The 24,412-nt window shown below is 38.4% G+C and overlaps 2 protein-coding genes across 3 annotated transcripts; one reads left to right on the forward strand and one right to left on the reverse strand.

Annotated features, from left to right (window-relative positions):
• The first annotated feature begins 4,113 nt into the window (after positions 1 to 4,113).
• On the forward strand, positions 4,114 to 8,271 carry LOC103430934 (transcriptional activator hacA-like). 2 transcript variants are annotated; one of them, XM_008369083.4, is made up of 6 exons: positions 4,114 to 4,740; positions 5,604 to 5,801; positions 5,890 to 5,967; positions 6,621 to 6,686; positions 6,897 to 6,962; positions 7,044 to 8,271. In XM_008369083.4, exons 1-6 carry the CDS (start codon positions 4,399 to 4,401, stop codon positions 7,947 to 7,949), a joined length of 1,656 nt encoding a protein of 551 aa, XP_008367305.3. In that variant the 5' UTR covers positions 4,114 to 4,398; the 3' UTR covers positions 7,950 to 8,271. The 2 variants fall into 2 exon arrangements, with proteins under 2 accessions (XP_008367305.3, XP_017186589.3); XM_017331100.3 differs by having other exon boundaries at positions 4,162 to 4,740; positions 5,575 to 5,801.
• Positions 8,272 to 8,396: 125 nt separating this feature from the next.
• Positions 8,397 to 21,893, reverse strand: LOC103424254 (subtilisin-like protease SBT4.15). Its single transcript, XM_070812405.1, has 11 exons — positions 21,840 to 21,893; positions 12,168 to 12,256; positions 11,968 to 12,065; positions 11,698 to 11,844; positions 11,379 to 11,484; positions 10,590 to 11,100; positions 10,348 to 10,419; positions 9,865 to 10,115; positions 9,558 to 9,666; positions 9,209 to 9,422; positions 8,397 to 9,117 (listed from the first exon to the last, which is right to left on the reverse strand). The coding sequence occupies exons 1-11, from the start codon at positions 21,891 to 21,893 to the stop codon at positions 8,573 to 8,575; spliced, it is 2,196 nt and encodes a 731-aa protein (XP_070668506.1). The 3' UTR covers positions 8,397 to 8,572.
• Positions 21,894 to 24,412: the final 2,519 nt, after the last annotated feature.

Here is a 24,412-nt window from a genome sequence, read left to right on the forward strand (position 1 = left end):
GAAAAGCATACACCAAGGAATATCATCTTGAATATGTCCTGTTAACTCATCCATTACCAACGCAAAAAGGTAAGGACTTAAGGATGAGCCTTGATGTAATCCTACAGTTATGGGAAAGTTTTCGGTTTGTCCTTCATGAGTTCTTACGGCAGTCTTTGCTCCTTCATACATATCCTGTATAGCTTGGATATATGCTACTCGTACTCCTTTCTTCTCTAAAATCCTCCAAAGAATGTCTCTTGGGACCCTATCATACGCTTTTTCCAAATCTATAAAGACCATGTGTAAATCCTTTTTCCCATCTCTATATCTTTCCATCAATCTTCGTAAGAGATAGATTGCCTCCATGGTTGAGCGCCCTGGCATGAACCCGAATTGGTTGTCCGAAACCCGTGTCTCTTGCCTCAATCTATGCTCAATGACTCTCTCCCAGAGCTTCATTGTATGACTCATTAGCTTAATACCCCTATAGTTCATGCAATTTTGTACATCGCCCTTATTCTTGTAGATAGGCACCAAAGTGCTCGTTCGCCACTCATTTGGCATCTTCTTCGTTTTCAAAATCCTATTGAAAAGGTCAGTGAGCCATGTTATACCTGTCTCTCCCAAAACTTTCCACACTTCGATTGAAATATCGTCTGGGCCTACTGCTTTTCTATGCTTCATCTTCTTCAAAGCTACAACCACTTCTTCCTTTCGGATTCTACGATAAAAAGAGTAGTTTCTACACTCTTCTGAGTTACTCAACTCCCCTAAAGAAGCACTCCTTTCATGTCCTTCATTGAAAAGATTATGAAAATAACCTTTCCATCTGTCTTTAACCGCGTTCTCTGTAGCAAGAACCTTTCCATCCTCATCCTTGATGCACCTCACTTGGTTTAGGTCCCTTGTCTTCTTTTCCCTTGCTCTAGCTAGTTTATAGATATCAAACCTTGAGTTTTAATGATAAGGACAAAATAAATGGCAAAGTGAATAGTATCAGAATTGATTTTTTAGTGTAAAAATGTGATTTTTCGTTAAAGTGAATAGTACCATAAAATTTTCGTTAAAGCTCATTTTATTATATTCACGTAAATTTTTTATTAGATATCCAAGTGCTTCTTCAAAGAATGCTTTTAAGTGTTTCTGTCAAACACAGTTAGCATCGTACCTAGAGCTACTTCCTTGGAGTTGAAGAACAAAGGAGTCAACTTGCAAAAGTCAACATCTTCACATCTGCGAACAATGCATAACATAAATAGATAAACCCCAAAATCCAAAAGTTGGATAAAGGATCAAAATCTCTACACAAAAAATGAATATAATTGTATCCAAGAGTTTGAGTTTTTTAGGTTATTACAAATATTTCTCTAACTCTGTGATAACCTGTTATGTGTTGTCACAAAACAACTTGATTATTTCAGCAACAAAATTGGGATTGTTTGAATCTTGCAACTCTTGTAGTTGAGTAAACTGGTAGTCCAACATACCCTGTACAAAAAAAATATTGAAAACACAGTACATATCACGTATACCTTTATAGCAAGGGTTTGTACGTGGTTAAGGACGTTCACTCATACACCTAGGTCTTGTATTCAAATATCCCTCTTCCTGACGTCCCCGTATCAAAAAAAGAGAGAAAAAATGGCTTAATACCATTGTGTGTAATTACCCTAACCAAAAGAACGAGAATAAAGAGTTAATTACCTCATGAAGCATGGATTGGACTAAAATTTTGATTTGTGCCTTGAGTCCAGGTAACGCCATGTTAATCACAATCTTAGAATCTGAAAAACAAAAACAAACCCTAATTGAAAAACAAAGATTCGAGGTACTAAACAAGGAAACAACCATTTAAGTTCTTACTTTGTAAAGCGATTTCGGTTAAGAGTAAATAAAGAACCTAACTGTCTGTCTCGTAGCTAGTTTCATAGAATTTTTTTTCGGAATAACTGGAACTTGTAAACGAGTTTAACTGCATAAAACCAATGATTAGAGGGGTTGGAGACATTGCACCATGAGTATCGACATAGATTTGGTGGGCAGTTCTATTGCCGCAAAGATGTTGTTCAGTTCAGGCTTGTACACACTACACAGTTTACTTTGTGATTTTCGTGAGTACAAAGATTTTGTAGTGTTTGAAAGGACATGGATGAGTTGTGAGTACGGGCAAAAAGAAGACTACAAAATTTCTACAAAAATAGAAATTTTGCTTTTGGCATACATTTGAGTTGAGGTTAGGTTGGGCTTTGAATGGACCTGAGTTGGACCAACTAAAACTGCCCAAGCCCCATTAACAATTTCAGTAAATTAGAAAAATAAACCTAAGCTGCTTGATTCACCATGAAGCATTACTTGCTATTTATTTTACGAATTATATATTTTTCTTTGATTTATCGATTATTATATATTTTTTGTGTTGAATTATGTGAGAGAACTGACAAAAAAGTAAAAAAAAGAAAAAAGAAATATAGATCCTAATCGCATTTGAGCTACATGGAGCCAAGCCATTACATGCTATTAATTGAACCAAACTATGTCTTTGAACCAAAATGTCCTAAACCTTGGTGCTTATGGTCATTTTACTATTCCATAGCACAAACCACGACCTTTTCCATCCATTTTAGCGAAATTTCGAACCTTCACCTGCCTTGGAAGTCTTTGGAATAAACTACTTGAAGTGGGCACAAGACGTAAAACTCTATTTGACTGCAAAGAAGCTAAGTGCCACCATTAAAGCTGAAAATTCAGTTGGCAAAGCTGAGAAAGCCACTACTATGAGTTCGAAGACACATGTATCATGCCAGAGGCGACGCTGAGGGGGAGCGAAATGTGCAATCGCACAGGGCCCCCAAAATTTTTTGGTATCTTATATTTATATGTAATAATGTTATATATTAAAAAATGCTTTTATTAGCACTTTAAAATCTTATAGTGCACTTTTATAAGTGTAAATATTTTTTTTTTCTAAATATAAATTTTTTGGAATGCACAATGAGATATTAGGAGTGTTAATAACAACACCTTAAAAAACGATTTTCTTTTCAATTTTATTAATTATATAATAATGTTATATATTCAAGTGAAACTCTAAAGTTAGAGTTTTTGAAGTTTTTTTTCTTTATTTGATTGCTTAAGATTATAGTTGACCCAACTTAGTGGGAAAAAGTTTTGTTATTGTTGTTATATTTGATTGCTTAAGATTGAACTGTTTTTTATTATTTAGTGAAGATTATGTTTAGAACTCTTTTTACTTATTTAATGACACTTGTAAATTTTCAATCAATGAGTCCTAAATGTTGTTTTGATTTAAGTTATTATTTTCTAGTACCAATATATTGTCATACTTTAAAAAATATATATATCTATATATATATATATATTAAAAAGAGGCCCTTTTATAAATTTTGCACAGGGCCTTGAAATCTCAGAGACGGCCCTGCATCATGCATTGTAGATGAGCTATTTGGCTCGCTCTTGAAGAACGCTTTAATTACCAAAAGTTGATCCTTTTGCCAGAAGCAAGAGATGACTAGCAATATTTTCGCTTCCAAGACTTTAAGTTTGTGAATATGAATAGAATCATGAAGTTTGTCGAATTCGCTCACTCCTTCAACTTGATAAGAAGGGGAATCAACTTGAAATAGGCCCTTACAAGTCTTAATTTTGAGGACCTTAAACGAGCATTGCTCTTCCAACATAATCTTTATTTCAGATTTACACAATCAAACTTAAATCACAATTACTATTAAACACGAACTTATTGACAAATAATCTCAAATTTTAGTAACAAAATTAACGCTAGACGTGAAAACGGGCAATCAACTCAAATCAGAAGGACCAAAGAGACCCACAAAACCAACAGGCAACAACCACGCACTGGGACCCAACGGTGACAACTGTAACCTCTTACTTACCCTTCGGGTGTCAACTCAAACCAGTGAAAAATATGTCCCCCACGCGTTTCACCGCGCGGTAAAAAAAAAAAAAAAAATCCACCTTCCGATTCCACAACCTCATCGAGAAAGCGCAAAGTAGCCGAAAACTCCACGTGTAAAACAACCGCCGGGCCACGTGTGCGGTGCCTCCTTCGCCACCCACGTGCGAGCCCAAACCCGCGCAATCGGGCGCAAAGGGAGACGTGGCGCGCAGAGATATATGGAGCTCGATTTAGCGAGGACGTCGTGGCCTGAGGTGGCTCGACAAGTGGCACGCTCTCGCAACTCTTTTGCTTTTGTACCAGGGAGGCAGTAACCCTCTCTCTCTCCTCTCTCGCTCCACTTACTCTCTCTACAACTATGTCGCTTCAGTAGCTTAACGTAACGTGTGCTGAAGAAGCAAGTACGAACTCTCAGTGACACAAATAATCAAACACTTCGTCTGCGGTTTTGGTTTTGTGTTTTATGAGAGAGGGAAGCGATGGTATCTTCCTGGAGGCGGTCGTTTTCGAGCTCGACAGTGTCCACGGCGGCGGGGCCGTCGTCGTCGCCGGATTCCGGTTCTTATTCGTCGTCGACGAGCGATGGGGTTGGCGGGAGCGGCGGAGCGGATCGGATGGTGAAGGAGGAGCTCGAGGCGGCGGAGGCGCTGGCGGATTTGGCGCATTTGGCTATGCGTGAGAGTAGCGGCGCTGAATCGGGTGGGAATTGGGGGCAGAAAGGGAAGCGAGCGAGGAAGCGAGTCAAGAGCGAGTCTCCGCCGAGTCGGTCGGGTTTGAACCCGCTTGACCCGCCTCCCACATGTCCGGATCTTCTCCCTCAGGTTCGTTTGGTTTTTTGGCTTTATATGTATATACACATTTGAAATTATCATTTATTTTGATTTAAATTATTGTTTTGAGAAAGGAGGTGCTGAAAGAGAAAGGGAATGGTGGTTTTTGTATTGGGTGAAATTGGTATTTTAACTTGAATTGGAAAAATTCAAAGATTCTGGGAAATAATGGAGTTTTAGGGAAGAATAGCAACTTATCCATGACGAGTTACAGAGAAAATAATGTTAAACAACTTTTTGGGGTTTGTATGATGTTATTGTCACTGTTGAGGGATTAAAGTTTGATTCTTTGTACAGAACTAGTAAAAGGTTTTGAAAATAAGGTAAACCCTTTTCGGGGAAGGATTGCCATTTTGTTTATGTCAAATTAAATTGTAGTTTCTGCCCATGGATGGCTTGATTCAAATGTGAGTTTTGCGAGTTCCATCACCAACAATTTGGATGCATAAATAGTTTGCATATGGCCGGAATTTAATGTTATTACATGCATTGTAATGGGGTCAAGTGCATACTGATTTAGCTAGAATCGTTTTTCAATTTGCACATAACACATCCCCATTTGGATTTGTCTAAAATATAGTTAGCCACACCAATTTAACCTTGGGGGGAGGGTGGGGTAATCTGTTACACTGGACGTACATTGTAATGGGGCTGAGTCCATGGCTGGCTTAGCTAGAATTGTTTTCCAAATTTGCACATAATATCACCATCTGGATTTGTCTAAATATAGTTAGCGACACCAGTTTATCGAGGGGGAGGGTGGGGTAATCTGTTACATGGTGATGCGAATGCTTAACTGTCACCAAATCGCACTATTTTCTGCAGGACTTGAGAAATATTTTTGTCTATATCAGGATCAAGCGGTGACAGGTTTGCAGCAATGTGAAACGGTATGCACAAATGTCCTTACAGAACCAGTGAAGACTGAGCAGGTTCTGAGTGAAAAGGTTGTGAAGGCTGAGCATGATACAGAATTAAATAAGCCAAGTCCTATATGCACTACAATTTACCCATCATTTACTTGCAGCAAGTCAAGGCGGAATTTAACTGAGGTACTGACAACCTTTAAACTTCTTCCCTGTGCGATGTTCTGTGATTACATTTCTCTTTTTAGTGTTAGTTAATATTTTCTCTGTTTAGGAGGAAAAGGAAGAGCGGAGGATACGCAGAATAATGGCAAACCGAGAGTCAGCTAGGCAAACAATTCGTCGACGGCAGGTAGGCCGCTTTACTCTACTAGTTTAATATATCTTTCTTCTATTTCTTTTTTTTTGAAAAATGAAGTTTGTGTGGTAATAAAATAGCAAAGGGAACAGAGCTTTGTATTGGCAAGGGTTTAGGCAAACGACAGGACTAGTTTCGGAGAACACTTGTACGGTTGTACTTGTACCCTACACCTACAGAACCATGAGGGTGTCTAGTCTGCGATGTATCTAGTCCTGTCCTGAGATCCAGAGATAATATGTTGTCTGTTTCGTGAACTTAAGGGTATCTAATTAATTTGTGCTTTGGGATCCCCAACTGGTTTTTTTTCCCCTTTCCTTTATGAACTAATTATTTGTAGCCATAGACGGCCTCCTTGCATTTTCTAGTCTCAGGAATAACTAATGACATGAATCTGTTTAAATATTTTGAATTGTAGTTGCTGTTCGACTGAAGTTTCTAGCCATAATATGACAGTATAACATGTGCCATTGTGGCAGTAATTAAATGCATTACAAGGTGCACTGGTCTTTTCAAAGGAAAAAATAGATGTTGATCAATTATGTTTCTTATTCTCAAATTGCATGATATGTGTCCCATGCAGATTGCTTTGTTGGCTAGCATGCATTTATACTTTTGCAAACCATTCATCTTTGCTTGTTCTTCAGGCTCTATGTGAGGAGTTAACCAGAAAAGCTGCCGATCTGGCATTGGAGAATGAAAATCTGAAAAGGGTAGGCATTAGTCCCAAACGAAATTTTGTAAACTTGCTTTGCTTTGAACTCTCTGTCTCTGTCCCCCGCTGTCTCTCTCTCACTCCCCCTCCCTCTCTCACATATTTTATAATATTTATAACCATTGGTTGGTATATTCGAGTCCAGAGCTTGACTATCCATGGCAGTACTAACTTTATTCACATCTTTGGTGACATTTTAAATCCAAAGAAAAAGGAGTTATCGGTAAAGGAGTTCCAGTCTTTGGAGAAAACAAATAAGCACTTGAAAGTTCAGGTAAAGATATGCCTGACACTTTGAAGAGCTGTCTTATCTTAATAAGGTATCACTTGCTTGACATGCTCTCTCATTCTGCAGATGGCTAAAGTGATAAAGGCAGAGGATCAGGAAGCGCTGGCCGAAAATATGTCAGCCTATGTGCAGATGCAGATACCTCCGTCTTCGCCTACAAATTCCCCATTCTGCTTGTTTAATCGCCCACCAATTACACCACTTTTCTGGCCTCCTATCATTCAATCCTCAAATTCTATTCAGGTGCAGCACGTACTACAAAATCCAATAGCCGTTCTGTCAAACATCTCATTGCCGGCTAATGGTGCAGCTGATTCTTCTCTTGATCAAGAAACCCCCCCAAACATCAATGGAGCGAGAACTCCTTTATGCGTATTTCCCTGTCCTTGGTTCATCCCTCATTTTGATAATGGGAAAGGACTCCAACCCCAGTCATCCTTGTGCCTGAATAATAAACAAGAAGAAACTTCTTTTAATAACCAGTACAGCTCTAGTTCATCTTCAAGAGCCGCTACGCAGTTAGACAACCACCAGTCGTCTCTCCCTGTCAGATTAAAAACACAAGATTCCGCTTCAATTGAAGGCAGACCTTCACATGACCTTAACGAGACCCCTGCTCAGTTTCCTCTGGATGAAGGTGATCAGCACACAGGACCCCACCCGAAGGAAAATGGTTGTAAGGAAATATTCCTTTCTCCATCATCACTCAACCATGCCGGAGTTGCTTCTTGTATCAAGCATGAAAACGGATTTGAACCAGATCACACTGTAACAGCGGACAACTCTTATCACAAGTTCTCTGCCTTACCAGAGAAGAACAGCGAACCAATCATCTACCCTACTGGGGAACCAATCATCTACCCTACTGGGAAACTCGCGGATGCGATTGCTGCAGCTGAAGCAAGAAAGAGGAGGAAAAAACTTACGAAGCTAAAGAACCTTCATGGCCGGCAGTGTCGAACACAGTGCTGAGCTTCGATGTATACTCTCCTAGTCTTCATGCAGGTCCTTTAAATTTAGGGGGACTCCTTCGAGATTTGAGTCTAGAGCGCATCACCTAACTTTAATTATACAGAAAGTTGCTGAGGTTGACATGAAAAGATGTGGCCTGTAACTTAGGTACATCTTCAAGGCTTTTGCTTGTATTTTATATGTTGTTTACGTAATTCGAATGGTTGGAGCGTGAGATGTTGGTTCATCCAGCTCCGCCATCCTTGCTGTAGTTCTGTTTTAACTCTCTGTAACATGTACACTAATAAATACCCAGATCCTTGATTCTATTTCATTCGGAAAATTTCTGTTTTTTACTTTCGTTGGTTGCCGTAACGATCCCGGCCAGGCCATGCGTAGGCCAACTTTGTGCATGGACGTTTGCGGAAACGAGTGCCGACTGTTAATTACATATGAACAGTATGTCTATGAAATCGAGTCAAAACGAAAGTAATTGTCTAGTGATGAGCAAATGTTTATTTATAGCAACAAATGAAAACTAGGAAAAAAGAGCTACCAAATGCTGGCACTAGAAGCAAAAACTAAGCTAAAAGAGACCTAATTGAGATGCTTACAGACTACGATATGGCTTTTAACGCTGTGCCCTAATTCAGATGCTTATAGACTACGATATGGCTCTTAACGTTGTGTTTAGAGTCATCCCATTGGAGTAAAGCGTGCATAACTGTCTCGTTCATCGCTGGACGACCAGTCACCACAACCTTAAACGACCTTTTCTGATGCAACTTAGTGAAGGTCAAGGTACTCGGTATGACTTTCACTCTCAAGCCATTCAAATTCGTCACCTTTGCCTTGTACACGGAATTACCGAACCCTACATGCGTCACTCTTCTATAGAAGACGGCTGAAACGCCATAATTGTCGTTCGGGAAAAGCTGAAGATGCATAGAAGGATAGTTGAGGCCGTCTGTGCCTCGTGGATGTTTAAAGTCTGAGCATTTGTACTTCTTTTTATCCCCAATAAGTGTGCCTATGTCTGTGTCGTTGAAACCTTCTTTGCACAAGAAACTAATGTAGTCATCTGGGGTTATGTCGTAGACAAGACCAGGATGCACTGCCTTTTTTGGGTTTACTTGTCCTGCTCCCGTGGCTAGCTGGGTATCCGCTGTTTCATTTTTCATTGGTGTGGCTGAGCCAAATGAAGTGAAAAGATTGGTTAGCGCATTGCTTTGATGGACTTTGTTCTGTTTTTTTTTAGTGTGCGGTTTGGGAAGACTAACCGGTTGTCATTAGAGCGGACTTAATGGCAGCAGGTGACCAGTCCGGGTGGAAGGACTTGACATAGGCGGCTGCTGCTGTTACATGAGGGCAAGACATGGACGTGCCTGATAACATATTGAACACATTGTGGCGCCGGTCGTCTGAGTAACCAGTTATGGATCGTATCTTTGGATATGCAGCCAATATGTTTACCCCTGGTGCAGAAATATCAGGCTGTACATGGAAATGGTACCTGATTATAACCAAATATGTAGAGAGAGAGAGAGAGAGAGAGAGAGAGAGAGAGAGAGAGAGAGAGAGAGAGAGAGAGAGAGAGAGAGAGAGAGATGAGAGATGAAAGAGAGATGCCTTGAGGATGTTGGGGTGCATGTGTTGGGGTCCTCTCGATGAGAAAGAAGCAACGATGGGGGCGGTCGTACCAGGAGTTCTTGTCTTGTATATGACAGCCATAGGGTTTCTGGAATTAGTACCACATAACTTATTAGGGTTTTCATATATGAGAAGGAAAGTGATTTCCGCCCCACTCATTTTTTCCTTCTCCATAAACAGGCGTGAGTGTGTAGAAGGAGAAAAGTGGTATGCAAAAATCATTTTCCTTTGAAAAGCTTTATGAGCTGTAAAAGATGTGAATGAAATGAGCTATACAAAACCGTACTTGGTAGAGTTGATGTACTTCTCGATCTTGATCCCATCTTGTACAAGGATTTCGGTACCGGGGATTATAGGGCTATAAGCGTAATCATCAAGTTCATAACGTGTCATTAGGGTTCCAGCACCCTTTAACTTTTGCATAGTGGAATCCTGAGTACCAAACCCTTGGCAGTACACAATCCTCCCCACCACCTTGTTAGCGTCTAGAGCCCAAGCATCACAAGCACTGCCGTTATCATTTTCATCATTTGATAATTAGGATTTATATTCTTGAAATTGCATTAATTTCCACCAAAATTATCAATGCGAGTTTAGAAGATAGTCAAAGAATATTATGTATGAGCACACATATGTTCGCCTTCTCACAACATGGAACTAATCGTCGTACTATATAATAATCGAACGTGTTACAAGTGAAAAAATTATGTGAACACAACAATTTGGGCAAAAATTCATACCTCGCATCTCCCCCGAATCGCATGGTCATGTTGGCTGCAAGGGTTCCACTTATAAGAGGATACATTAGTTTCTTCGGCGAATAGGTGTTGAGTGAATTTCCCTACAATTAACTCATCAGATTGCGTGATAATTCTGCACTCTATGTGTTTGTGCGCGAGATACGCACTAGAAAAATTTCTGACTATAGCCATATTGACGTGTACTTGTGAGCAATTAGTGTTAGTGTCTATTGTTAGATTGTTTTAGTGAGAGAGGGAGAGAGAGACTTACCGATATCCTTTGGCCATTTCCCAATTTTACTACAGTCTGTAACTGCCTATCAATGGTATTAGCAGCTACTGTCATAACCCATGGTGCTACGTTCTCCACACTGGCCGGAAGCCCATCATTCCCAGCTGCGCACGACACAAAAATCCCTTTTTTCATGGCATGAAATGATCCAATGGCAATGGGATTGTCCAAAAAACTCCGCGAGTGACCACCTAGGGAGACCGATATTAAGTCCACCCCGTCGGCAATGGCCTCATCAAACCCGGCCAAAATATCCACATCAAGGCAGCCAGTAGTGATCCAGCACACTTTGTACACGGCGATGCGTGACAATGACACGCCCCCTCGTGCAGTCCCCTTTGCAACGCCATATACGCTGGCACCTTTGACGGCTGCACCAGCAACGATGGAGGAAGTGTGAGTGCCATGGCCGTCATCGTCGACTGGACTGTGAGTGCCCCAATAAGGACGACCAGTTTCCAGTTTAAAATATTTGGCACCAATTACCTTGCTGCTCAAGGAAAAAGGCACAGAAGGTTTTTCATGAGACTTCTATGTTGAAGAATACAAGAATCCCATCTCAAAAATTTAACAAAACTAAATGTAGCTTTATTTAATGACTCTAGTTCTAATTACATAGAGGGACATTTGTGATAAGACCCTCACACCTATCGTACTGTGCATTAGTAAAATACAAGTTGAGGGAAAATATTGTTAGTAGTGGGTCACTTGCCCATCTCTTTAAATAAAATACTGATTTGGAGTGAGAGAGAGAAGGGAGTGACATACTTGTTGCAGCCTGTAAAGTTTGCACCCTTCATACATTTGCCTTTCCATTTAGCTGGGGGTGGCCCGTAGCCTTTATCGCTGAAACTGGGAGCCTGCATGTAAATTCCTTATACACAGAATTTAAAGGGTCATAAACATTTTGTTACACAATTTTTCAATTTTGTTTCTTTTGCTATTGTCTTTCAATCGGAATAACAGAACATACTGATGAATTGATGATCATTTAATCCAGCAACATCTAGGTATGGAGTTCAAATCTCATGAGCGACAGTTCTATCTATAAAAGAAAAGAGGGAAAAGAATGGCAGACTATTCCAACCTGTATCCAACACACCCACTATGATATTGCTTTCTATTTGAGAGTTCCTTTTCTTTGATTTCAAAGGCAACCCTAGGAAATCCCATGACCTTGTTGTATGAAGTTTGCGCACGGTGTTTGGGAACACTGACACAACACTATCATCATCTACAAATCAAAGAAAATCATAGAAACTATAAATAGAAGAACCTAATGTGCTGATAATAATTAGAACCCTTATTAGGGTAGCACCATTTGTTTACTTATTTATTTAGTTATATTTCTAAGAACCTGAGAGTGCCTGTGCTTCATGTGGCAACAATCTTGCTACGAAGCCATTGAAACTCCTTCTATAACTATGAATTATTGATTCTCTGGCTACTTTGACACTGAAATTTGAAAGGAAAATGTTCGGGCATCCTCAAGAATAGCTCAGTATACATATAAAAATTAAAAAAAAAAAAAATTGGTTGGAAGAAGCTGATCATTACTCTCCGATCGCTTCTGCGAGCAGGTTATGATGTCCGCTCATGGCAGAAATTTCAGGTCCTGGCAGTTCTCCCATATACACAATGTAAGTCTGTTAAAAGTACAATTTCACATTGTGAATAACAATCATTATAGGGTACATGTCTCTTGGCAGACCATCTAGCATGTTATGTTGTCACATTGTTACATTTGATTATTATGTTATCTTAATTTACAGTCTGACTATAGAACATGATAACGTTGTTGCACAAAATGATGAACTAACGAAAGAAATGGAAAATTTGGGCAAGGATTGTCTGCCCTCCCATTTCCGGTGCCCTCCCATGCCCTTCTGTTTTGTGTGGTCACGGTTAAGCCACGTCAACATTTTATATTGTTTTTTTATAGAGATAATAAGACAAAAATGAATAGTAATATAAAATGTTGACGTGGTTTAACCGTGACCACACAAACAGAAGGGCACGGGAGGGCAGACAATCCTTGTCCGGAAAATTTATCGTCTGGAGTGTATGTACCTTCCTACCATCGTCACCATTCTGACCTGTTCTTTCACCCAACGTCGCTACAAAATAAGTACTAAATAAAAGAATCAACAGTAGGTTTCGTAACATCCTCATTGGATTGCAATTTGCTAAAATCTGTGTGTGTGTGTGTGTGTGTTTGTGTCGCTCTCTGTCAAACACACGAGTGAAAGGAGTGATTAAATTTGCTATAAATAGAGGAAGAGTATCTCTCTCTGCGCACAAATATGGTGAGGGAGATAGTGAATGAGCTGGTTTGACTGTGTTGAACAAAGAGTAATTAAGGGAACGCAGTCTTTAGTCCAAATAGGGCTGAGAGTTTGGTGGCTTGGATTTTGGATCTGTGGAGATTATGTAGCTAAGGTGGCTAGCTAGCTACAGCACCAATAGGTAGAAACATAATTTGTAAATTATCACAAAACAAAATAAAACAAAAACGAGTAATGCTACACTAACCATCTATTTGTACTATCTCTCTAATAGGTGTAGGGCTCGCCAACGCATGTAGATCTTACTATTAGGAAGATGATACAAATGTATGGTAAGAGTATCATTTTTGAACAAAAACATCAAATTGATTATATCAACAAATGTTACGATTTTGCTCCAAAAGAAAAGGAAAAAAAAAAAAAACGAGTGTTACGAAAAGGACCTGGCTTCTTTGCCCTCTCAGTTCCCATACACTCTCATCCCCTTCTATTTTGTACGGTCACGGTTAAGTCACGTCAACATTTTATATTTATTTATTTTTTTATAGAGATAATAAGACAAAAAACAATAGTGATATAAAATGTTGACGTGGCTTAACCATGACCGTACAAATAGGAGGGGATGCGAGTGTATGGGAACTGAGAGGGCAGAGAAGCCGGGCCCTTACGAAAATTCTATTATGATGTATTTATCACTTGTCATAATGACTACATTATCTTAACGCCGGACTAGAATGTCAATTATGATATACGATATCTACATGAATCGAAGGGCAAAACCAGGAATCGTCGGTAGCAGCACTAAAAAAAACCCCTTTTTCAGATAAATTAATTTTGTCAGGCCAAATACGTTTTCGTTGCTTGTAATTTTGTCCAACAACATTCCGTCGGGCAAAGTTCGTTGTGTAAAACCAATCACAAATCCTACAAATTCTTCTACAAATATCAAAATCAGAAACAAGAGAGAGAGGATTTACTGTTGCCAGAGAAAGGACGGAAGGAGAGAGAGATGTGCACGTTCGTCGTGGTGGAGAAAGGACGGTGGAGGTCCGAGGTGGATGATGGCAAAGAGAGAGAGAGAGTGAGAGAGACAGAGAGAGAGAGAAAGCAAAGAGAAAGAGTTTAGCACGGTGTGAGGAGGAAGAAGAAGAAGAAGAGCTCGGTGTTCACATATCAGACTTTTGCCCGATTGAATGGTTTGTCAGCCAAAGGTTTAAAAAAATATGACACGTGTTCAAAAATCAAATATTTCGCCAGGCAAACTTGGAGCTTTTGTCGGACAAAAATCAGTTAAAAATGTTAACCTAGTTTAGCTTTTTTTTAAATTAATTAATTAATTATTTTTTTTATGAAAAAATTCGGGGGAAATAAAGTTTTCCAAACGAGATGTTAGAAATGTTAGAGCATTTCGTCGGTTAAAACCTTTTAAGTGTGGGGAAACTTTTGATTTTTTTGGGAATTTGTACGTTTGCCCTACAAAATAATACTGTGACCCGAAGCATATATGTACCTTTGCTCGACGACCTGCACTTATTCGTCAGGCAAACCTCAAAATTTTATTTTTTTCTTATTTTTTTTGGTAAATTTCAGTTTACTATCCTTATGTTTTGTGGTTTTCAACATTTAGTACATCAAGTTTTTTTCGTCCCAAAGTCATACCTAAAGTATTAATTTTGGAACAGTCTCATACATCCGTTAGTCAAACTATTAAGTCTGCCGTTAATTGATGATGTGGCACTTACGTGAACAATGACTGGGTGCCACGTGTCATTAAGGGGTCCACGTAGATTTTTTTTTCTTTTTTCAGAAGGGGTTAAAAAAAAACAAAACAAAACCGTCTTCTCCCTCCCTCATCCCCCGCACCCTCTCCCTCCCTTATTTCTTCTGCAACCTGCACCACCCTCTCTTCTCTCCTCCTTCCTCCCTTATCCCTCAATTCTCTCATCTGCACCAGCCCACCATGTTGCGGTTCTCGATCTCACCAAGTTTCCATCTTTCAATTCTCTTCAAGCTAAAGTTTAACCATTTTTTGCACACCACCAAGAAAAAAAAATTCACCAACAAATTTATCCCACCAAACAAATCAAACCCAACAAGAAACAAATCCAAAAAACCAAAAAGTAATTGAAGAAAAAGTAAAATAAAGTGAAAATGCCAAGCTTCTTAGAGCTCCTGAAGCTTAAATCTCGAGATGCTAACACGCTCAAAAGCAAACCTAGATCGGAGAAACGCGAAGAACAATACATGATCGAGCTTCCTCAACAGATGCATTGGGGCAAGATTTGGCGAGTAAAGTACCACTTTGAGAAATGGCACGCTACAAACCCTAGAAACCCTTTGGAGTAAAGTACCACGTTGGGTTGGATCTGGACTCCATGGTGTCAACACATGTCAGCGATCTGGATGCCGTCGACATCGATCTCAAGAGCAGCAATCAGGTGAATTTGTGGATCGAGTATGACGGGTCGAGTCAGGTCATCAACGTCTCGGTTTCGTACTCGAATCTGAAACCCAAAGACCCAGGTTGCAAAAGAGAGAAGGGAGGGAGAGGGAGGAAAAAAAATCCACGTGGACCCTTTAATGACACGTGGTGCCCAGTTATTGTTCACATAAGCGTCATGTCATCAGTTAACGGCAGATTTAACAGTTTTACCAACGGATGTATGAGACTGTCCAAAAATTAACACTTTAGGTATGATTCTGGAACAAAAAAAACTTGATGTACTAAATATTGAAAACCACTAAACATGAGGGTAGTAAACTGAGATTTACCCTATTTTTTTATAAAATTGCAAATAGTCAAAAGATCATCAAATTTGATGATCAGATCCCTTCAATATGTGATTTTACTCTAGATTAGCGTCATTTAAAAAGATATCAAAATTGGAGGTAAAATCATTGTTAATTAATCGTGACTTTTTTTTTCGAATTGTCCTATGATTTCGGCCCGTTACCAATCTCCTAAAATTTGTTTTTGGTGATTTTTGGCGTATGCGATCTCAAATTATATACAAACAAGTTTTACGGTTGGATAGTTGAAATTAGTTTCCTAGACTGCGTATCCTATCAAAACAATAGATTCAACAAACACTTAGAGTTTATTCTATACTTCCATTAGGTATAACATAAGATTTTGTGGTAACCAGTAGTACAAATATTTTAAATTTATGGTCAAGTTTGTTCTTTGTATTCTTCTAGGGTCGAGGACTGTAGTTGTAGGTGCTAGGCAGCTGGCCACCACCCCGATTAATCCTTAGGCGTTTGAAAATTAAGAAAGTGTGCCTAGACCCGCCTAGGTCGTGACTCTCACTTAAACAGAAAATCGTTAACTTTCATTTTGCATTTTATTTTTTTTCAATAAAATGTAAGGTTGAATACTTGGATGAACACTCATTATATGCTTGTTCCCTATATTTTCAATATGTTGTAATACTTTATAATCTACATGTCAATTTTTTTTTTTTGCAATTTATGTATCCCATTATAATTATGTGTTTTTTTTAAGTATAAGTAGACATTTATTTATACAATATATAATAATTTTGCTTAAATCCGCTTAGTCCGCCTAGTGTTTTTTAGAACCTTGGTTGTAGGAAATCATCAAAATCAAAGCTGAAATCACTATTAGATCATGACTTTCTATTTCTAATTGTCAAAAGATTTCGTTCCGTTACCTAATCTCCGAATTTTTTTTATGATTTTTGGCGTATGCGATATCTAAGTATGTATAAACATGTTTGACGGTTGGAGTGTTGAAATTAATTTTGTAGACTACGAAAATCATCAAAGGAATTGAATATGCCAAAATGTCTCTCACCTTTGCCCGACAAAATAATATATTTTGTCTTATGAAATTTAAACTCTAAACCCTAAATCCTAAATCATAAATTATACTTTTACACAATGATACCTGAATGATTCGTTGTGCAAGGGATGTCATATTACGCGCCAACTATTTTCCTTCGCGTTTAAAACTTTACATGACGAAAGCCCTTTGCCTGTCAAACTGCATTTGTCGGGCAAAAGCCTCTAAAGAAACCAAAACATTGACCCTTTTTTGCTGACAAATGTTTGTATCCCAGTATAATTAAGTGTTTTTTTAAGTATAAGTATACATTTATTTATACAATATATAATAATTTTGCTTAAATCCGCTTAGCCCACCTAGGTCTCCGACTAGCGCCTAGTGTTTTTTAGAACCTTGGTTATAGGAAATCATCAAAATCAGAGCTGAAATCACTATTAGGTCGTGACTTTCTATTTCTAATCGTCAAAAGATTTTGTTCTGTTACCTAATCTACGAAAGTTTGTTTTTATTTTTATTTTTTATTTTATGATTTTTGAAAGTTTGTTTTTTTAATGATTTTTGGCCTATGCGATATCTAAGTACATATAAACATGTTTGACGATTGGAGTGTTGAAATTAATTTTGTAGACTGCGAAAATCATTGATGGAATTGAATATGCAAAAATGTCTCTCACCTTTGCCCAACGAAATAATATATTTTGTCTTACTCTAAATTCTAAATCTTAAATCATAAAATATACTTTTTACGCAACAATACCGGAATGATTTTTTGCGCAAAGGATGCGATATTATGTGCCAAATATTTTCCTTCGTGCTAAAACTTTACACGATAAAAAACCTTTTGCCTGTCAAAATGCGTTTGTCCAGCAAAAGCCTCTGAAGAAACCAAAAGATTAACCGTTTTTGCTCGACGAATGTTTATTTTCCGTCAGATAAAGTATATTTGCCCGACGAATTGTCATTCGTCAAACAACATTTCATCGGATAAATGGTAATTTTTGATAGTGCAACGGCCATATAAAAGGCATAAAAAATTTCTGCCCAAACAAGAGAAAATTATTATTCTCAAACCATATCACATAAGTTAGATAATTCAAGGTTTAAATCATATACCTAATTAAAGATATATGACTAGAAAAATCAAAACTAGATAATTGAAGAATGTAACACAGATAAATAATGTCACAAAATTTTCCTCTAGATTAAATATATTGTAATTGAAATTTGCAAGTTCATATTTTATGTCAGATAAGCATATTGGTAACAAATTACATATTCGAGCATATATAACAATTATTAAATTTATGGGAATCAAAATTCTTTTAAACTTGCCATGTATACTACCATTTAGTGGTATTACTCTTCACTTGTAAGTCAGAACTCTTAGGTCGATTCTCGTCAAAAATGAATTCAAACCTAATTATATAACGTAAATAATATCGTATTTATGTATTAAAAAAAACTTCTAAATTTTTTATTACTAATCCATGTAAGTATTTGAGTTAACTATATAAATTTTATTTATATATGTGCACATAATATATGTAAATAATATGCGTATATACATATATGATAAAATTGAAGCAATATTTTCATATTGGTAATTAGAAACCGAAGTGGGCAGAGGGGTGATAAGAACCTATAACAATTATAACTTAATTTGGAGGGGCCCCGTGGCAGGATTTGGTTGCACGCTCACATACCCTGTACTCTATCACATGCATCAAACCGACAGATTTGGATCCCATCCAGATCTAAATTGTGCGGATCCTAGGATCCTCACATCTTAATCATTCATCGTGCATTGTATGGTCATAAATTATTTAATTTTTTTTATTTAAAATTACATAAATACAATGAACGGCTAGGATGTGGGAATCCCAAGGATCCCCACAAAGTAGATCCGGAGAGGATCCTCTTCCTAAACTGACGTAGTTCTCTTGCCTACACTTTGCTAGAATTGAACTCATAGGGAGAGATCTGTGTGAAGGGTGTGAGGGAGAAATTTCACAAAGAAACTTCGAGTAGAAGGCTCGGAATTGGCCGCCTCTAACCCTCACCTCATGACCTCTATTTATAGTGGTCATAATAGGCTTAAGGGGTAGAAGAATTGGCTTGTAGAGCAAGTCAAAATCCCTCCATCCTTGGTTTATTTCAAGGAAGAATATCTCTTTTATGATGATCAAAGTGTTGTAGTCCTATTAGATTAGAAATGTGATTGTGTAAATCCTAATATATATTGGAATATCTCTTATATTCCTATTAGGAGTAGATTGCCTATTAAATGTTGTAATCCTAAAGGGAAAGGTTTTTACCTATCCTACTACTATAGATAAAGGCACAATGGGGTGGAATAGAACACACTCACAATTACACATCTCTCTCATTCTCTCTACCTATTGCCGCACCCCTCTCTCTAAGGCCTCTATAATTGTTCAGTAAATTATGCCTACAACACGTTCTCAACACGCTCTTGACGCTGCGCTAAAGAGAGTTTGATTTTCAATCGGGGGAGTATTACGTTTTAATCATCCTTTTTTATGATTAATTTATTATTTTATTGAATTGATCTACATGCTATTGATTCAATTTAATTTTTCTGTGTTGAACGTGATACAACGCATTGGAGATGCAATTTCGGCTTTATGAGAATGATCTTTTACAAATTCAAAGGCTCTTGTTGTTTTCTGCCAATCAGGTGCGCTTAAAATAAAGTAAGATATTTGAAACGACCATGAAGCATGAAAACATTCCCCATGATGCATAAACCCCCTATGTTTACATTTTCCTTCCGATATATATATACATATATATATATATATATATATATTGTAAATGTTCATATATTTGTCAATATATATATTTGTTTCATGCATCGCACAATTAAATTGTTATGTGGAATATGTGAGTCAATGCATAAAATTAAATTAGAAGCATATTTAGGGTTTCCTAAACCTTAAGGGATTTTTGAAAAAAAAAAAGGAATGGGATATGGTACGGCACACCACCGCACCATCACTATGGACATAGCAACCAGGCTACGGCCTGGATTTCACCTAGGCAGGGCCTGAAGCCCTAAGCCCATGCATGCTAACCTTGGCCCGCATCCATCTAACCAACCCAGTTGGATGGGCTTTCCTTCCCGACACACGCTGCAACCCTTATGGTTGCTGGGCTTGTGCAGTAGCCACGGGCTTGCAACCTTGGCATTTGGTCTACTGCCAGCAAGCCTATCTTGCTAGGCCCCGTGTCACGACCCATTGTCTGCCATGCATGATGTTAGCCCAATGTGGCTGGGGTGTCCCTTACTACTCCCAAGCTTTTTGAGCTTGCTCCCGTGCTATCCCCTCGGTCCAAAATTGAAACCCAACTGCGACTGGGGTTTTTCCTTCACCCCGTGCCCCGAAGTTCACACCCGAGGCTTTTTTGGGCCATGCCTTTTACTCAAGGCACCCAACCCGTGCCCAAAATTTTTTTGGGACTATATTTTTTGACCCTATGCTATTATTTAGCATTTTAAATAATTTTAACCCGTATTTTACTTCTACAATCGACCATGTATGGCCTGATTTATTGAATTAATTGACAGTGACCTACAGTCCATTAATCTGATAATGAATCCAAAATTATTGACATGAAGATCACTTTTGGACATTAACGATTCAATAATTTATTTCTTCTCTTTAAACCGTTGACTTACTTTCGTAGTCCCGAAGCACTCACACTTGAGTTCCTGAAGCAACCCAAACCCACTACACTTAGTTGTATATTGCATTCTGTGTTCTTGCAGGAATCTCTATTTTATGAACTAAACGTTCATAAACTAATTGAACCTATAATTTCAAATTTAGTGCCTTTGAAACCCGAAGTTTTCATAAAACAATACACCCATGAAAACCCGACGTGTTTCATGAAAACCTTGTCTTAGAACTCGAATGTTCTAACTTTGATACTTATGGATGATTCATTCTCATAGCACCAATCACAATCTTGTTCCCTCCAATTCAGTGGATTGTCGAACCGTCACAAGTTCGATTTTCCTGATTTAGACATTTCTAATAGAAACCACTTTATGTGGGGTACAAGATGTGAATCTCCACTTGACTATCAAGAAGCTGAGAAACCATTGAAGCCAACAATGGCATGGAAAAGCTGAATAAGCCTCCATCATGATCTTCATTTGAAGACTTATGCTCAAAGCATTACAAATGGAAATATCTTCCGATCAAGATTCCATGGTTCTTTAGCTCGCTCATACAGACTGTCTAATCATGAAAGACATTGCCTAAAGCACACCATGATTACGTCTATGAATGAGTACAATTCTGAAGTTTATAAATCCGATCCAATTTTAACTGGAGAATACTTTTCTCACCCTTCCTTGTTTCTAACTCACCCCTGAAGTAGCAGTGTAGATAATGGAAGTTTACCAAATTCTCGAATCTGATTACTACCACAAATGTGAGAGAAAGGTATGGACCCAGTTCGGTTGGAGTCTACCGAATAGCTCGACCCAGTTCGGTCAAAGCCTACCAAATGGTGATGCACTGCTTCGATTGGGATACATCAAATGACATATTCTCTCACAATCTAATTTCGAGTTTGTTTTTACAACATATAGTAGAATCATGGCCTGCTAAGAATAAGGGAAAATATTCCTGAACCTTAACCCTGCAAAATCTATTTCTGTCTCGATGGAATATACCATTGGTTATGCACCTGTTCGTGCCCTTACCAATGTTGTTAAGGAGTAGCATTCTAGTAGTCAATACATGAGACTAACTTTGCTTCACCAAACACTGTTTGAAGAGCAGAATGTTGACATGGATGGCCTTGTTGGCCGAATCCCCTTAGTAAACCATTTACTTTGTGAACATTTTTCTATGTTCTTGGATTCAAGTTTGGTGTATGTTTTACGTATGGATAATCTTATTGATATACTTATGGATAATCTTATTGATATTGTCCTCGAATATGAGTTAATTGAATCAAGTTTCTCAATACATGTGACTGATTCAATTAAACACGTGATTAGGTAAGAATATGGGAAAGTTAGTTGTCTGGATGAATGCGTACTACGCACACTAACTTTACACCTAAATCACATCTCTAACAACGACTTCAGGTCTATCTAACCTGATTAAGAGCATTGACACGCTCCTCGTTGTATGAATGGTACTGAATCACCATTTAAGGGACATTAAATTCTCAATTCGTTAAGTTTTTAAGGATATTCGAGATGGCAATGATCATAAATGAACCACTAAAGAAAATATAATGGAATATCTTTGCACCACCTCCAAAAATGAGCCTGAAGCTTTGATTTGGGGCCAATGGGTTGTCTCCCAATTGAAAAAACACCACATGTGGCCAGCCTAGAGCTAGGTGATTGAGCAGTTTACTTGTTTTGGCACAACCATTTAGGACATTTAGGTCGAACAATGATGCTACGACGCATCTCCTTACTCGAAGTAAGGATCTTGTGCCTACAAACACACTTTGCCAAGCCTGCTCATTAAGGAAATTGATTTTATATATCATCCCTCACAAAAATACGAAATCACCCTTTTTTCACAATGGATTCAAGGGAATATATATGGACTAATCTAACCAAAATGAAGACCATATAAATACTTATGGTTTTGGTTGATGAATTGACAAATTGGTCAGATGGTTGTCCACAAACATTGCTACTAAACCTCCTTGCCGATTAAGGGTTCACCACCTACTTATCTCTTAAAGGTCCAGGAGACTGGATAATGCCGGAGAGTTTACATCGACAATTTTCGATAAAGTATTGCATGGGTTTATAATTGAACATTGAATTCCTATGTTCACCCCAAATAGCTTTGCCTGGTGATCATAAAGCACAATTCAAATGATCACCCGAATTTTGGTAAACATACCAAGTTTTCGGTTTTTACCTAGGGCTATGCAATCTTGTACGCAACTATGTTAGTCCGCATTGTGGCCCATTGCCACCCAACCTATATGACGTTACAGTTGGTTACTAGATACGAACCTGATGATTTTTGTATTTACGTATTTGGGTGTGCATTCCATGTGCTAAGTTGTGCTGCCGTAACGTACCACCATGGGTCCTCAAAGAAGGATGTGTATCTTTTGTTGATCATGATTCTCCTTCACCTTCACTTTCTTAGAGCTTTTGCATGCGATCTTTTTACCGCTCATTTGCGGGTTGTCACTTTAATGAGACAGTCTTCCCGCCTTTAGGGGGAGATAAGAACGTCAACGTTCCTGGAGAACGACACGAATTTACGTGGACACTGCCCACTATGTCTCATCTTGATCCCTATACCATATAAGTGCAATGCATTCTAGTTTTCAGAATGTTGCTCCAGACGTATTCCTCTGATCTAGCTAAAGTGATGAGATCATATACCAACCGTAAACATGCCTGGAATGATAGTCGAGTCAACATCCCTAGAGGGTGTGCCACCTCTGTTGGACGGTTTGGTACACCGGCGAATAACCAATCAATCTGTCTTGGCTTGGAGCACGACAGATCATTCGGTTTGTAGGATTCACTTCCCTAGAAGAGGAAGATACGGCACAACAATGAATCTAAACTTGATCGCTGTCTCAAATCATTTCCATCTCATGAGATTAATCTGAATTTCTCCTGAGACTTAAAGTTCTTGGTCCAGTATACTAGTTGAATGAGCTAAATGGAATTGAAATGAGATTATCATCGATGATGTTTTCACTTATATGGTAGCTACCGACATAAATGAAAAGCGACGATATCGAACCGTGTTCCGTTGATTAAGTGGCAATGTAGAACTGATTGGACAACTAAAGTTACAATCCAGGTCAAATTCCTTACCAAAGTGTGTATTGGACCTGTCGTTCCTACACTGCCCAAGGTAACCCTATTGTGTTATAAATGGGAAAGGAAACGTTATGAGATGAATGAAATAGTGCGATATGATGCACGCCTTACGACGCAAGGTTTCTCTCAAAACGTCATGTGATTGATAGCAGCATTATGTAATGTGGTTAGTGTTTTCTCCATGGGGATATTGATACGAAGATTTACATGTAAGTTCTCGAAGAATTACATGGACTGTTTCAAATAGTTCCAAACCCACAGAACACCCTCTTAACTTGTTTGAGGCATTCACTTACAATCTGACAGATGTGGTATACCAAAATGCTTATGTCGTTAACACGAATCTCACTAAGACTCCAGAAAAGCTTGAGAAAACTGATTCGCACTTGAAGATGGAATTTGAGATGAAGAATCTTGGGAAAACTCGTTTATGCGTTAACCTGAAGTTTAAGCGTTGTTCTGACGGTATTTTGGTCTACCAGTCGAACTACACCTTGAATGTGTTACCTTTAAGTATAAATATGATCATCCATACGTTATATTCAAATGAGACCCTTGAAAAGGTTATGGAATCTGAAAATCCATATCTAAATTCAACTTTGCGCTTCGTTGTACTTAGGTCATTGTATTTAGACAGGACATCTCTTTTGCTGTTGATCTTGGTAAAGATGCAGCACCGTGCCTACACACATCCACTGAATTGGTATTAAAGACGTACCCTAAAGGTACTACATGGGCAAATCCCAACGCATCTCGAGCGGATCCAACCCCCTTGATCCTCGAAATGATGTTTTCCTTGTAGTTATGTTGACGCAGGTTACTTATCAAACCCGCACAAGGCAAAATCCCCAAATGG

This window comes from Malus domestica, chromosome 14 (genome assembly GCF_042453785.1).
Source record: "Malus domestica chromosome 14, GDT2T_hap1".
Taxonomy (NCBI): Eukaryota; Viridiplantae; Streptophyta; class Magnoliopsida; order Rosales; family Rosaceae; genus Malus; species Malus domestica.

Coding starts and splice junctions, on each gene's coding strand:
- LOC103430934 (XM_008369083.4), top strand. CDS start 4,399: ATGGTATCTTCCTGGAGGCGGTCGTTTTCGAGCTCGACAGTGTCCACG. Junction 4,741..5,603: donor GTCCGGATCTTCTCCCTCAG/GTTCGTTTGGTT, acceptor TGTCTATATCAG/GATCAAGCGGTGACAGGTTT. Junction 5,802..5,889: donor CAAGGCGGAATTTAACTGAG/GTACTGACAACC, acceptor TTCTCTGTTTAG/GAGGAAAAGGAAGAGCGGAG.
- LOC103424254 (XM_070812405.1), bottom strand. CDS start 21,893: ATGGTGATTCAGTACCATTCATACAACGAGGAGCGTGTCAATGCTCTT. Junction 10,420..10,589: donor GAAATGGCCAAAGGATATCG/GTAAGTCTCTCT, acceptor AGTTAATTGTAG/GGAAATTCACTCAACACCTA. Junction 9,423..9,557: donor TGCACCCCAACATCCTCAAG/GCATCTCTCTTT, acceptor TTCCATGTACAG/CCTGATATTTCTGCACCAGG.